We start from the raw sequence: 16,255 nt of genomic DNA on the forward strand, positions 1-16,255 counted from the left end.
AAAATACTTTGAAGTACTACTTAAGTTTTATTTGATTTTGCCTATATTTAACCAGGTAGACAAGTTAAGAACAAGTTCTCATTTACAACTGCGACCTGGCCAAGAAAAAGCAAAGCAGCTGGTGCTTAAAGCTAGTGAGGGTGATATGAGTCTCCAGCTTCAGTGATTGTTGCAATTCGTTCCAGTCATTGGCAGCAGAGAACTGATAGGAAAGGTGTTAAGGGAATTTTTATCAATAATGACTAATTATGCATACATTTCAATCAGGACTGACTAATCAGAATACTATGTTACTGTATATGTACTAATCAGAATACTATTATGTTACTGTATATGTATGAATTTCCTTTTAATCCTAGTACTGAATATAATGTGTGTAAATATAATCAAGAATTAGAACAATGACCGTCTGTTCCTTGGTAGAACTGAACAGTCATTTTCAGTTTATAATCTGAGGTAAAATGTATCATGAGCAGTACTCACGAGAATAAACGCAGCTGGTAGATTTCAAAGGCTGGTCTCTGTCCATTTTATACCAATAAGGGTCTTACAAACTCTTATGAATTGACAGATTGATTAATTTTAATTGGTTATTAAAACAGAGGAAATTAATTCCTGTAACAAAAGGCGACCAAAGGTGGAATTGGCTTTGGGGGTGACCAGTGAAATATACCTGCTGAAGCACGTGCTACAGGTGGGTGCTGAAATGGTGACCAGTGAGCTGAGATAAGTCGGGGCTTTACCTAGCAAAGACTTATAGATGACCTGGAGCCAGTGGGTTTGGCGATGAATATGAAGCGAGGGCCAGCCATCAAGAGCATACAGGTCGGAGTGGTGGGTAGTATATGGGGCTTTGGTGACAAAATGGATGGCACTGTGATAGACTACATCCAATATACTGAGTAGAGTGTTGGAGGCTATTTTGTAAATGACATCGCCGAAATCTAGGATCAGTAGGATAGTCAGTTTTACAAGGGTATGTTTGGCAGCATGAGTGAAGGATGCTTTTTAGGAAGCTGATTCTAGATTTCATTTTGGGTTGGAGAGGCTTAATGTGAGTCTGGAAGGATAGTTTACAGTCTAACCAGACACCTAGGTATTTGTGCACATATTGTAAGTAAGAACCGTCCAGAAAAGTGACGCTTGACGGACGGGCAGATGCGGGCAACGATCGGTTGAAGAGCATGCATTTAGTTTCACTTGCATTTAAGAGCAGTTGGAGGCCACGGAAGATGAGTTGTATGGCATTGATGCTCGTCTGGGGGTTAGTTAACACAGTGTCCAAATAAGTGCCAGAAGTACACAGAATGGTGTCGTCTGCGTAGAGGTGGATCAGAGACTCACCAGCAGCAAGAGCGACATCATTGATGTGTACAGAGAAGAGAGTCAGCCCAAGGATTGAACCCTGTGGCACCCCCATAGACTGCCAGAGGTCCGGACAACAGGCCCTCCGATTTGACACACTGAACTCTATCTGAGAAGTAGTTGGTGAACCAGGCGAGGCAGTCATTGACAGAGTTGAAAGCCTTGGCCAGGTCGATGAAGACAGCTGCACAGTATTGTCTCTTATCGATGGCGGTTATGATATCGTTTAGGACCTTGAGCGTGGCTGAGGTGCACCCATCACCAGCTCGGAAACCAGATTGCAAAGCGGAGAAGGAACGGTGGGATTCAAAATGGTCGGTGATCTGTTTGTTAACTTGGCTTTCGAAGGCCTTAGAAAGGCAGGGTAAGATAGATATAGGTCTGTAGCAGTTTGGGTCTAGAGTGCCTCCCCCTTTAAAGAGGGGGATGACCGTGGCAGCTTCCCAATCTTTGGGGATCTCAGACGATATGAAAGAGGTTGAAACGGTTAGTAAGAGGGGTTGCAACGATATCAGCTGATAATTTTAGAAAGAGAGGGTCCAGATTGTCTAGCCCCACTAATTTGTAGGGGTCCAGATTTTGCAGCTCTTTCAGAACATCCAGATAGCTGATTTGGGTGAAGGAGAAATGGGGGAGGCCTGGGCAAGTTGCTGTGGGGGGTGCATGGCTGTTGACCGGGGTAGGGGTGGCCAGGTGGAAGGCATGGCCAGCCGTAGAAAAATGCTTATTGAAATTCTCAATTATCGCAGATTTATCGGTGGTGACAGAGTTTCCTAGGCTCAGTGCAGTGGGCAGCTGGGAGGAGGTGCTCTTATTCTCCATGGACTTTACAGTGTCCCAGAATGTTTTGGAGCTTGTGCTGCAGGATGCAAATTTCTGTTTGAAAAAGCTAGCCTTTGCTTTCCTAACCGCCTGTGTATTTTGGTTCCTGACTTCCCTGAAAAGTTGCATATCGCAGGGGCTATTTGATGCTAATGGTCAAGGGCAGTCAAGTCTGGAGTGAACCACAGGCTATATCTCTAACTGGTTCTATATTTTTTGAATGCGGCACGCTTTTTTAAGACTGTGAGGAAAGCACTTTTAAAGAATAACCAGGCATCCTCTACTGATGGAATGAGGTCAATATCCTTCCAGGATACCCAGGCCAGGTCGATTAGAAAGGCCTGCTCGCTGAAGTGCTTTAGGGAGCATTTGACAGTGATGAGGGGTGGTCGTTTGACCGCAGAGCAATGAGGCAGTGATCACTGAGATCCTGATTGAAGACAGCAGAGGTGTATTTAAAGGGCAGGTTGGTTAGGATGATATCTAGGAGGGTGCCTGTGTTTACGGATTTGGGGTTGTACCTGGTAAGTTCATTGATAATTTGTGTGAGAATGAGGGCATCAAGCTTAGATTGTAGAATGGCCGGGGGGGGGGGGGGGTGTTAAGCATGTCCCAGTTTAGGTCACCTAGCAGCACGAGCTCTGAATATAGACGGGGGGCAATCAATTCACATATGGTGTCCAGGGCACAGCTGGGGGCAGAAGGTGGTCTATAGCAAGCGGAAACGGTGAGAGACTTGCTCCTGGAAAGGTGGATTTTTAAAAGTAGAAGCTCAAATTGTTTTGGTACAGACCTGGATAGTATGACAGAACTCTGCAGGCTCTCTCTGCAATAGATTGCGACTCCGCCCCCTTGCATGCATGTAACCAAGGCTTTTACAGTTACAGAAGTCAACAAATGAGAGGGCCTGGGGAATGGGAGTGGAGCAAGGCACTGCAGGGCCTGGATTAACCTCTACAGAGGAGGAGTGTGCTAAGGGCTATAAGAACTGGTCGTCTAGTATGTTCGGAACCGATAGTAAAAGGAGTAGGTTTCTGGGCGCGGTAGAATAGATTCAACGCATAATGTATAGACAAAGGTATGGTAGTTTGTTAATACAGTTGGTATTGTCTCTAGACATCAATTAAACAGTTTTTGGGGGAATCTGTACTCCATACATTTTCCCTGACAACCCAAAGTACTCGTTACATTTTGAATGCTTAGCAGGACAGGAAAATTGTGAAATTCACGCACTTATCAAGAGAACACGTGGTCATCCCTATTGCCTATGGTCTGGCAAATCACTAAACAAAAATAAATGTCAGTGTTGGAGTGTGCCCCTGACAACTGTACATTTTAAAAACAATAAAATGTTGCGGTCTGGTTTGCCTAATATATGGCATTTGAAACTATTTATACTTTTACTTTCACTTTTGATACTTAAGTATATTTTAAAACAAATACTTCCACTGAAGTGGTATTTTACTGGGTGACTTTCACTTTTACTTGAGTCTTTTTCTATTAAAAAAGGTATACCTTTACTCAAGCATGACAATTGGGTATTTTTTCCACCACTGCATTTTAGCAGATGCGACTTACATTCCCCCCCCCCTTCATACTTGTCCCCCGTGGGAACGGACGACACCTGGCATTGCAAGTGCTATGCTGTACCAACTGAGCTACATTTAACAATAAATAAACTGCAACATATCGGCTAAAGCAATTTAATTCAGGAATCAATGAAACCAAGATTGAAATCCTTGGCCTGAATGCCAAGTGTCACGTCTGGAGGAAACCTGGCACCATCCTTACGGTGAAGCATGGTGGTGGCAGCATCATGCTGTGGGGATGTTATTCAGTGGCAGGGACTGGGAAACTGGTCAGGATCGAGGGAAAGATGAACGGAGCACAGTAGAAAGTGATCCTTCATGAAATCCTGCTCCAGGGCGCTTAGGACATCAGACTGTGGGCAAAGGTTCACCTTCCAACAGGACAACGACCATAAGCACTTAGCCAAGACAACGCAGGAGGGGCTTTAGGAGAAGTCTCTCAATGTCCTTGAGTGGCCCAGCCAGAACCCGGACTTGAACCCGATCTAACATCTCTGAAGACACCTGAAAACAGCTGTGTAGCGATGCTCCCCATCCAACCTGACAGAGTGTAAGGATCTGCAGAGAAGAATGGGAAAAACTCCCCAAATACAGATGTGTCAAGCTTGTAGTGTCATACCCAAGACGACTCGAGGCTGTAATCGCTGCCAAAAGTGCTTCAACAAAGTACTCAGTAAAGGGTTTGAAAACTTATGTAAATGAGATTTCCGTTTTTTTTTAAAAATTTTTACATATTGTGTTATTGTGTACAGAATGATGAGGGGGGAAAAACAATTTAATACAATTGAGAATAAGGCTGTAATGTAACAACATGTGGAAAAAGTCAAGGGGTCTGAATACTTTCCAAATGCACTGTACATCACTTTACAGTATATGTTACATCCCTACTATATACACTGATAATAATTAATATATCAGGAGATAAAAGCTATGCTAATAATAATGGACCCAGGACAGGGTGAGAATAAAACTGAAATTTACTTTCAAATTAATAAGGAGATGGCTAATACCTTGGCAATTAAAGTGGGCCTGAATGGCAACTGTAGAAGTTCACTGCCTGGTGCTTTCAGGTCACAGTGATCTGCTGCACTCTTTCTATGCATGCACAGACAGACAGATGAGGGAGATGAAACATCACTCACTTATGAGTGGTGGTGTTTCTTCAAAAAAATGTACAGTACCAGTCAAAAATGTGGAAACACCTACTCATTTAAGGGTTTTTCTTTCTTTTTTACTATTTTCAACATTGTAGAATAATAGTGAAGACATTAAATATATGAAACAACACATAAGGAATCATGTAGTAACCAAAAAAGGGTCAAACAAATCAAAATATATTTTATATTTGAGATTCTTCAAAGTAGAGACCCTTTGCCTTGACAGCTTTGCACACTCTTGGCATTCTCTCAACCAGCTTCATGAGGTAGTCACCAGGAATTAACAGATGTGGCTTGTTACAGGTAATTTGTGGAATTTCTTTAAGCCAAATCAGTTGTCACAAAACAAAGTAGGGGTGGTATACAGAAGATGGTATTTTACCAAATATGGCTAAGTCCATATTAAAGCAAGAACAGCTCAAATAAGCAAAGAGAAACAACAGTCCATTAACTGAAGGTCAGTCAATCAGGAAAATGTCAAGAAATGTAAAAGTTTCTCAAGTGCAGTCATGAAAGTCATGAAGCGCTGTAATGAAACTGGCTCTCATGAGGACCGCCACAGGAAAGGAAGACCCAGAGTTACCTGTGCTACAGAGGATAAGTCCATTAAGTCCATCCAGCCTCAGAAATTTCAGACCAAATAAATGTTTCAGAGTTCAAATAACAGACACATTTCAAAATCAACTGTTCAGGGGAGACTGCGTGAATCAGGCCTTCCTGGTAGAATTGCTGCAAAGTAACCACTACTAAAGGACACCAATAAGAAGAAGAGATTTTTGAGATATACGGTGTTAGTGCTGGTCCCCACGGTAGAGTGTAAACGACGAGCCACATAGAAAGGACAATATGAAGTGCTGGAGAGAATAGGATAAGTTAATGATTGGATCTGACAGCCAGGTCGTCGGCCCCTGGGAGCAGATCTATCACATAAACCTGTTAAAAGCATGGAGAGAAAAAAACCAATTGTCACGTACCCCACACCCACTCAGGAGGCAGCCGCTGTGTATGTGTCACCTACTCTGTCCCCAGCACAAGTACAGGAAGTAAAGACCCTGATCCAGAAAACAGATGTGTTTTCAGGGACACCAGGCCGAATTGAGGTTACGGCTCATGATATTGTTTCCCTACCAGGGAGAAAAATGAGCATGAGGCCAAATTGGATACCCGAGTGTCGACGAGCCGCGATTAGACCAGAGATAGAAAATGTTGGCAGATGGAGTAGTCGAAGAGTCACATAGTGAGTGGTCTAGCCCAATTGTGATGGTCACGAAGCCCGATGGGTCTTTGCAGTTTTGTAATGATTTTCGGAAGGTAAATTAAATCTCCAAGTTTGATGCCTACCCCAAGCCCCGAGTAGATAAACTATTGGAGAAAATTGGTCAAGTTCTGTACATTACGACCCTGCACCTAGCCAAAGGTTACTGCCAAACTCATCTGACTCCCAGAGCCAAATAAAGACAGCCTTTGCAATCCCTGATGGTTTGTTTCAATACACAGTCATGCCATTCGGCTTACACGGGGCCCCAGCCAACTTTCAACGGACCAGGTCCTAAAACCGAACAGAGCTTACGCCGCAGCCTATTTAGATGACATGGCGGATCTACACCCCAGATTGGGAATCCAACTTACCTAGGGTACAGGCAGTGCTAGACGCCCTTAGGAAAGCCGGACTCACGGCAAACCCTGCCAAGTGTTGTGGGGTTAGAGGAAACCGAGTATCTGGGAAGAGGGTTCATCAAACCGCAACTTAAGGTTGAGGCAATTAGAAAATGGCCAAAACCAGGAAATAAGAAGCAGGTTCGAGCCTTCCTAGGGTTGACCAGTTACTTCCGGAAGTTCATCCCAAGTTATGCAATAGTGGCCGCCCCACTCACCGACATGACTAGTGCCAGAGGGCCAAACATGCTAAGATGGGATGAAAAGGCCAATAAATCATTTAGAACATTAAAGGAGGCTCCCTGCTGTAATCCAGTGCTGGTGGTACAAGACTTTGAGCACGAGTTCATTGTTCAGACGGATGCGTCAGAGGACGTGCTCTCACTTGGGAGATGTCCGTTTCACTTTGACATAAAACACAGAGCAGGGAAGGAAATGGGAAATGTGGATGGGTTGTCCCGCATGCACGTTTATTTTGCTGCGGTAGCCCGACCTAGGGGATGCTCAGCATATGTGGGAACTCTTGTAAACTGTTGGAAAAGCATTCCTCATGAAGATGGTTGAGAGAATGCCAAGAGTGTGCAAAGCTGTCATCAAGGCAAAGGGTGGCTACTTCGTAGAATCTCAAATATAAAATATGTTTTGATTTGTTTAACACTTGTTTGATTATTACATTATTCCATGTGTTATTTCATATTGTTGATGTCTTCACTAGTTTCTACAATGTATAAAATAGTAAAAATAAAGATAAATCCTTGAATGAATAGGTGTGTCCAAACTTTGGACGGGTACTTGTGGCAAAGAAGGGGGCCAAGTGATAAATGGCAGATATGTGAGGGCAGAACTAATAAACGGGCTCTGCCCTCACACTAAAATGGCCATCCCGGAAAAGAACGACATATCACAAAATGGCCGACCGCCAAAAACTACAATCCCCAGAGGAAAGGGGAACGCTCAGAAGGTGGGGGCGACCCACAGATAAGGGGTCAAAACAAACCAGGAAGAGAGAGGAAGGGGCTGGGGGATCTGTGAACCATAGAGAAAGAAAAAGTAACAATATATATTAGCTGGTTTATACCATATATGACCTGGACTGTTTGGACTTATCTGTTGGCATTTGGACTAGAGGTCGACCGATTAATTGGCATGGCTGATTAATTAGGGCCGATTTCAAGTTTTGAAACTATCGGTAATCGCATTTTTGGATGCCGATTACATTGCAATCCACAAGGGGACTGCGTGACAGGCTGACCTCCTGTTACGCAAGTGCAGCAAGGAGTCAAGGTAAGTTTCTAGCTAGCATTAAACGTATCTTATAAAAAACAATCAATCTTAACATAATCACTAGTTAACTACACATGGTTAATGACATTACTAGTTTAACTAGCTTGTCCTGCGTTGCATATAATCAATGCAGTGCCTGTTAATTTATCATCGAATCACAGCCTACTTCGCCAAATGGGTGAGTTGGGTTTTAACAAAAGCGCATTTGCGAAAAAAGCAATCGTTTCACCAATGAACCAAACCATAAACATCAATGCCTTTCTTAAAACCAGTACACAAGTACATTTTTTTTTTTTAAAAACCTGCATATTTAGACTTACGGTTGCCACCCATGTTCGATGAAATACGGAATGGTTCCGTATTTCACTGAAAGAATAAATATTTGTTTCCGAAATGATAGTTCCCGGATATGACCATACCTAATGCTCGTATTTCTGTGTTTATCATATTATAATTAAGTCTATGATTTGATATTTGATAGAGCAGTCTGACTGAGCGGTGATAAGCAGCAGCAGGCTCGTAAGCATTCATTCAAACAGCACTTTCCTGCATTTGCCAGCAGCTCTTCGCAATGCTTGAAGCACATAGGCTTGAAGTCATAAACAGCTATCAACTCCCGAGATTAGGCTGGCAATACTAAAGTGCCTTTAAGAACATCCAATAGTCAAAGGTATATGAAATATTAATGGTATAGAGAGAAAGGTTGTAATTATTCTAGGAATTATCAGACTAAAACTTCTAAACTGGAAATATTAAAAGGAACCACCAGCTTTCATATGTTCTAATGTTCTGAGCAAGGAACTTAAACGTTAGCCTTTTTACATGGCACATATTGCACTTTTACTTTCTTCTCCAACACTGTGTTTTTGCATTATTTAAACCAAATTAAACAGGTTTCATTATTTATTTGAGAATACATTTATTTTATTTATGTATTAAGTTAAAATAAGAGTTCATTCAGTATTGTTGTAATTGTCATTATTGCAAATATAACAAAATATTTTTTTTTAAATGTTATTTAAAAAATGGCCGATTAATCGTTATCGGCTTTTTTTGGGGTCCTCCAATCGGTATCGGCGTTGAAAAATCATAAACAGTCGACCTCTAGTTTGGACCTGGACATACAGAGAACCCGATTCATATACCGAACCCTGCAATCCTTGACCACGCCTGCGGCCTGGGCGGACCAGGACGGAGAAACCAACATACAGGTACGGTACGGTCTTGCTCTAAATTTGTCCTGTTCGATTTTGGTGACAGTCTCCGCTTAATTTGTGACAAACTCTCCTAACCTTGAAGAGGTTACTGTAATACACATACTGTAATACCCATGAGGTGTTTGTGGACTAAGCAATTCATATGTTGACTTGGATTCCATAAAGTTGGATTTAGTTTGAGCTCAATTATTTGTGTTTATGGGCAATGTGAAAGGGTCGATGGTGATCTTTTGAGAGGCTACTCAGACTCCTTGCTCCGGCCACACCCACAGACAGTCTCTTCTCCGGAATGAGTCTGGATCTGTGTACCTCCCCGACCATTCACCGAATGTGAGCACATTCATGGACATCTGATTGGTCCAGAAACCAATAGGTTGGACCAGAGCCAAAACACACGTGGGTAAAGAAGAGGTTTGAAAATGTGTCATTGGCTTTGATACTCTGATTGGTTAGATGAGCTTCTCCTCACCAAAAACATCTTCAATGATGGCTTCCTCAGAATAAAGTATGTAGCGAACAACAGAGCAGGGGTCTAACATACCACCTAGATACCAGGGGCTTGTTCAGGTAGATGCAATGGTAGAAAAAAATTCAGATAGAAAATGCATCCGCCATCCATTGAAAATGACTGATTCCATTAGTTTGACAGAAGTAGTGCCTAGTATAAACACTGAGAAGTTCATGCATGTGATTTATGTACAGCTATATCTTGGCCAGGTCACAGTTGTAAATGAGAACTTGTTCTCAACTAGCCTACCTGGTTAAATAAAGGTGAAAAAAATCTATAAAAAAAATCTATAAAATATTTCTAAATCAGTTATCACCATTACCTGAACTGGGCCTCAGTGCCTGTGACCTCATCAAGGTGCTGCTGTAGCACTAGGAGTTCGGTAGAGTAGCGCTCCTCTGTCTCTTTGGCATGCTGCTGGTAGTAGGCCCTAAGGTGCTCCACCTCCAGTCTGTGGCATTCCTCCAGCTGGGCCCGCTGCTGCTGGACGTCGGCCCTCAACTTCTGGACGTCCTCAGCAGTGTGGGAGGAGGGGGAGGCAGTGGTCAGCTCCCTCCGATCTGGGTAGAGAGAGATAGCCATGCTAATGCTTACACTATGTCGACGGAAGCAGACGGGCTCTATCTTTCCCATTCATTTTGGTATTGAGGCTTGTAGACATTCCAAATGCAGATGGTATAGAATATGGGCACCACATAATTCGGCACCATTTTGGGGTGATTTTGGTTTAGACATACAATGTAGATCAAGATTTACCATCAAGGCCGTGTGTGGAAGTAATAGAGCTGTCAATAATCTTGCGCAGGCTGGCGATCTCCTCCTGACTGCTGCGCTTCAGATCATTGTACCCCAGCTGTATCACCTCAATCTAAGAATAACAAGTAGTTTGACAGCAGAGTTCATTGGCGTTATCATTAAAATCAATTAGCTAGAGAGCCTTCTGGAAGTATTCACACCCCTTGACTTCCCCCCCCCCAAAATCAAAATCGCAATTGTCACCGGCCTACACACAATACTCCGTAACGTTAAAGTGGAATTATGTAGTTTTTTTGTTTTTTTTACAAATTAATAAAAAATGAAAAGCTGAAATGTTATGGCAAACCAAAATAAATTCAGGAGTAAAAATGTACTTAACAAGTTGCATGGCCTCAGTCTGTGTTCAATAATAATGTTAAACATGATTTGTGAATGTACCCCACACATACAATTATCTGTAAGGTCCCTGAATCAAGCAGTGAATTTAAAACACAGATTCAACCGCAAAGATCAGGGAGGTTTTCTAATGCCTTGCAAAAGGCACTATTGGAGGTAAAAAAAATAAACAAAAAATAAAAAACATTGAATATGCAAGTTATAAATTACACTTTGGATGGTGTATCAATACACCCAGTCACTACAAAGCTATAGGTGTAGTTTAAGGCAGGAGTTTAATGGCTGTGATAGAAGAAAAATTAGGTCAACATTGTACACAAAAATAAACATGTGACGTGTTGGTCCCATGTTTCATGAGCTGAAATAAAATCCCAGAAATGTTCAATAAACACAAAAAGCTTATTTCGCACAAATTTGTTTACATCTCTGATAGTGAGCATTTCTCCTTTGCCAAGATAAACCATCCACCTGTCAGGTGTAGCATATGAAGAAGCTGATTGAACAGCATGATCATTGCACAGGTGCACCTTGTGATGGGGACAATAAAAGGCCACTAGAATGTGCAGTTTTGTCACAACACAATGCCACAGATGTCTCAAGTTGACAGAGTGTGCAATTGGCATGCTGACTACTGTAATGTCCACCGGAGCTGTTGCCAGATAATTTAATGTTAATTTCTCTACCATAAGCCACCTCTAATATTGTTTCAGAGAATTTGGCAGTACATCCAAGCGGCCTCACAACCGCAGACCACGTGTAACCACGCCAGCCCAGGGACTCCACACCCAGCTTCTTTACCTACGAGATCGTCTGCAGACCAGCCACCAAGACAGCTGATGAAACTGTACGTTGCAAAAAAGGATCTGTACACAATTCCTGGAATCTGAAAATGTCCCAGTTCTTCCATGGCCTGAAAACGCAGACATGTCACCCATTGAGCATGTTTGGGATGCTCTGGATTAACGTGGACCACAGCGTGTTCCAGTTCCTGCCAATACCCAGCAACTTCGCACAGCCATTGAAGAGGAGTTGGACAACATCCCACAGGCCACAATCAACAACCTGATCAACTCTACGCAAAGGATATGTGTTGTGCTGCATGAAGCTTATGGTGGTCACACCAGATACTGATAGGATTTCTGATATCTGTGACCAACAGATGCATATCTGTATTCCCAATCATGTGAAATCCATAGATTAGGGCCAGATGTATTTATTTCAATTGACAGATTTCCTTATTTGAACTTTAACTCTTTAAAATCTTTGAAATTGTTGCACTCCACAATTCTAACCTCAATGACAGAGTGAAAAGAAGGAAGTCTGTACAGAATAAAAATATTCCAAAACATACAGTAATACTGCAAAAAACAAATTGGAAATGCAATGAACTTTTTGTCCTGAATACAAGTGTTATATTTGAGGCAAATCCAATACAAAACATGACTGACTATCTCTCTCCATATTTTCAAGCATAGTGGTGGCTGAATTATGTTATGGGTATGCTTTAATAGTTAAGGACTGAGGAGTTTTTCTGGATAAAAAAAAAATGCACAGGCAAAATCCTAGAGGAAAAGCTGGTTCAGTCTTCTTTCTGCCAGACACTGGGAGATGAATTCCCCTTTCAGCAGGACACAAGGCCATATCTACAGTGGAGTTGCTTACCAAAAAGACAGTGAATTTTACCCGTAGCGGCCTAGTTACAGTTTTGACTTAAATCTATTTCAAAAGCTATGGAAAAGAGCTGAAAATCGTTGTCTAGCAATGATCAACAACCAATTTGACAGATCTTGAAGAACTATGAAAAGAATGGGCAAATGTTGCACAATCCTGGTGTGGAAAGCTCTTAGAGACTTACCCAGAAAGACTCACAGCTGTAATCGCTATCAGGTGATTCTAACATGTATCGAATACTTATCTAATCAAGATACATTAGTGTTTTTATTTGAATTCTATTTTATTTTATTTTTTACAAATGCATCATCCAGGTTAGGGGAGGATTTGGCCGGCTGGGTTGTCCTTGTCCCATCGCGCACTAGCGACTCCTTGTGGCGGCCAGGAGCATGAACGCTGACTTCGGCGGCCAGCTGTACGGTGTTTCCTATGACACATTGGTGTGGCTGGCTTCCAGGTTAAGCACGCAGTGTGTCAAGAAGCAGTGTGGCTTGGCAGGGGTCATGTTTCAGAGGACGCATGGCTGTCAACCTTCACCTCTCCCAAGTCCATACGGGAGTTGCAGTGATGGGAAGACTAAATACCAATTGGATATCACGAAATTGGGGAGAAAAAGGGATATAGATATACACACACACACAGTTGAAGTCGGAAGTTCACATACACCTTAGCCCAATACAACTAAACTTAGTTTTCACAATTAATTCTAGTAAAAAAAATCCCTGTTTTAGGTCAGTTAGGATCACCACTTTATTTTAAGAATTAGAAATGTCAGAATAATAGTAGAGAGATTTATTTCAGCTTTTATTTATTTCATCACATTTCCAGCGGGTCAGAAGTTTACATAAACTCAATTAGAATTTGGTAGCATTGCCTTTAAATGGTTTAACTTGGGTCAAACGTTTCGGTCAGGTTTGTAGGCCTTCTTGCTCGCACATGCTTTTTCAGTTCTGCCCACAAATGTTCTATAGGATTGAGGTCAGGGATTTGTGATGGCCACTCCAATACCCTGACTTTATTGTCCTTAACCCATTTTGCCATAACTTTGGAAGTATGCTTGGGGTCATTGTCCATTTGGAAGACCCCTTTGCGATCAAGCTTCAACTTTCTGACTGATGCCTTGAGTTGTTGCTTCAATATATCCACAATTTTGTCAAGTGCACCAGTCCCTCCTGCAGCAAAGCACCCCCACAACATGATGCTGCCACCCCCGTGCTTCACGGTTGGGATGGTGTTCTTCGGCTTGCAAGCCGCCCTCTTTTTCCTACAAACATAACAATGGTCATTATGGCCAAAAAGTTATATTTTTGTTTCATAAGACCAGAGGATATTTCTCCAAAAGGTACAATCTTTGTCCCCATGCGCAGTTCTAAACCGTAGTCTGGCTTTTTTTATGGCGGTTTTGGAGCAGTGGCTTCTTCCTTGCTGAGCGGCCTTTCAGGTTATGTCGATATAGTACTCGTTTTACTGTGGATATAGATACTTTTGTACCCGTTTCCTCCAGCATCTTCACAAGGTTAATAGCACGCTGTTGTCCTGGGATTGATTTGCACTTTTTGCACCAAAGTACGTTGGTGTTTATACTGTGTGCTATTGTTTGTAAAGATGAACGTGGTACCTTCAGGCATTTGGAAATTGCTCCCAAGGATGAACCAAACTTGTGGAGGTCTACAATTTTTTTCCCCCTAAGATCTTGGCTGATTTCTTTTGATTTTCCCGTGATGTCAAGCAAAGAGGCACTGAGTTTGAAGGTAGGCCTTGAAATACATCCACAGGTACACCTCCAATTGACGCAAATTATGTCAATTAGCCTATCAGAAGCTTCTAAAGCCATGACATCTTTATTGGAATTTTCCAAGCTGTTTAAAGGCAGTCAACTTAGTGTATGTAAACTTCTGACCCACTGGAATTGTGATCGAGTTAATTATAAATGAAATAATCTGTCTGTAAATAATTGTTGGAAAAATAACTTGTGTCATGCACAAAGTAGACGTCCTAACCGACTTGCCAAAACTATAGGTTGTTAACAAGAAATTTGTGGAGTGGTTGAAAAACGAGTTTTAATGACTCCAACCTAAGTGTATGTAAACATCCGACTTCAACTGCATGTGTGTTATATATATCTCAATAAATACATGTTTAAATTTTTCTTCCAATTTGAGATGTGTTTTGTGTTGTTCGTTGACAATAAATCCATGTTAATCCCACCTTGCAACCAAACAAAAGGGGTGTGAATACTTAAGGCACTATCATCCGTCATATCATAGCACAGTTAGAAGTTAAAAAGCTAAGTGCTAGTGTCCTAGCAATTACTGTACAATAATCAAATCATTGTTGCTTTCATCCCAGTCATAACACTGATTATATGTCAAACCCTAACAAGAGGTTGGTGTTGTAATGTCTAAACACAACCAATCAATGACTTTTCATGTTTTTTCCCACCAATGCATAAATTGAGCCTAAACCTCACAAAATGTTAACTAAAATCAACAGTTTTACACAGACCGTATTGCCATCTGCCTTCAGTAAGGACTGGAGCTGTAGTAGACGACCATGCTCCTGCTCAATCCTTTCCTTCACCTGCTGAAGATCTCTACACATTTCTATTGAGCGAGACAGAAGAAATGCCCATTACAAATATGTCCTCATGCAGTTAGTCTCAGGTACTGTATTTGTATCTTAATTACTAAAAGATATTTCATTTATCATTCATGTAGCTTTATTTGATGTGTGTATGCAAATGAAAACTGGGGGAAAATACAATATAATATTATTTGTAATTTTATCATGCCACAGTCAAGATCGTTTGGCGACTTATTTATTTGAACTTTTCCGTTAGTCAGCGACTCATCTCATAGGCTGCATGTTTATGTAGCATTGTTATCATTCGGGTAGACATCCCAACCAATAAAGCACCTTTTGCATCCTGTAAAACAGCACTGGGATCCCTGGTTTCTTCCTTTTCACATGAATGAATCGTCCAGTCCGCAACATCAGTGGGGTGGAGATACTCCAAGAATTCCTCTCCGAAAAGTTTAGCAAAGGACTGTGAAGAGAACGGCAAAATAGCTTTCAAACATCGATGTCTCAGTGAATATTTGATGCAGTCGTGTGGTAATAATCTATGTCCAAACCTGAAATAATTAGGTCAAATAACATTCTCAGAAATCGAAAAGTAATTGACAATACCTGGTTTACAGGAACACAAATCAATACCTGGTTTACAGGAACACAAATCAATACCTGGTTTATTAGGTTTGCTGTGTGTGTCCTATCCTTGTGGGGACATAAAATTACCAAAGGTCCCCATAAGGATCATAAAACCAGGAAAATTCTCCGCTGTGCAGACATTTCCCACGTCCCCATCAGGACAAAGGCTATTTTAAGTTTAGGTTTAGAGTTACAATTACAGTTCCGGTTAGAATTAGGGTAAGGGATTAGTGGTTATGGTAAGGGTTAGGTTTACAGGTTAGGGAAAATTATTTTATGGAAATTAGGTTCCCACAAGGATAGAAGAACATAACTCATGCGTGTGTGTAATTAATGTTAACTACCAGGATGAGCTGCTTGCATTCTTCAGACACAATTTGCACCACATTCCGGTACTTGGAGCTTTTGGGATCATCTGTGAAGTCTGAGAAAAACAACAAAAGCATACAGTATTATTGTCTTATATTGAGCATAAATAGTACACCATAATTCAATTACTAAAATAAGATGAAAGCAAAAGTGACTGAATAACTTGTGTGTGAGTCATGGTTGAAGCATGGTTGAAGTCATGAATGATAGATAAAAAAAAACCTTCAATGTGGCCCATCTAGCTCCATAACCCCA

General features: G+C 41.6%; 1 protein-coding gene across 2 annotated transcripts in view; it reads right to left on the bottom strand.

Annotated features, from left to right (window-relative positions):
- LOC139392420 (A-kinase anchor protein 9-like) overlaps positions 1 to 16,255 on the bottom strand; it is a 126,385-nt gene that overhangs the window by 69,956 nt on the left and 40,174 nt on the right. For both annotated transcript variants that reach the window (XM_071140396.1, XM_071140395.1), the window contains exons 11-15: positions 15,976 to 16,055; positions 15,338 to 15,467; positions 14,927 to 15,024; positions 10,355 to 10,466; positions 9,921 to 10,158 (exon numbers count right to left, since the gene is read on the bottom strand). In XM_071140396.1, coding sequence (XP_070996497.1) covers positions 9,921 to 10,158; positions 10,355 to 10,466; positions 14,927 to 15,024; positions 15,338 to 15,467; positions 15,976 to 16,055 — 658 coding nt within the window. The remainder of the gene's footprint in view (positions 1 to 9,920; positions 10,159 to 10,354; positions 10,467 to 14,926; positions 15,025 to 15,337; positions 15,468 to 15,975; positions 16,056 to 16,255) is intronic.

Source organism: Oncorhynchus clarkii, chromosome 32 (assembly GCF_045791955.1).
Source record: "Oncorhynchus clarkii lewisi isolate Uvic-CL-2024 chromosome 32, UVic_Ocla_1.0, whole genome shotgun sequence".
Classification (NCBI taxonomy): Eukaryota; Metazoa; Chordata; class Actinopteri; order Salmoniformes; family Salmonidae; genus Oncorhynchus; species Oncorhynchus clarkii.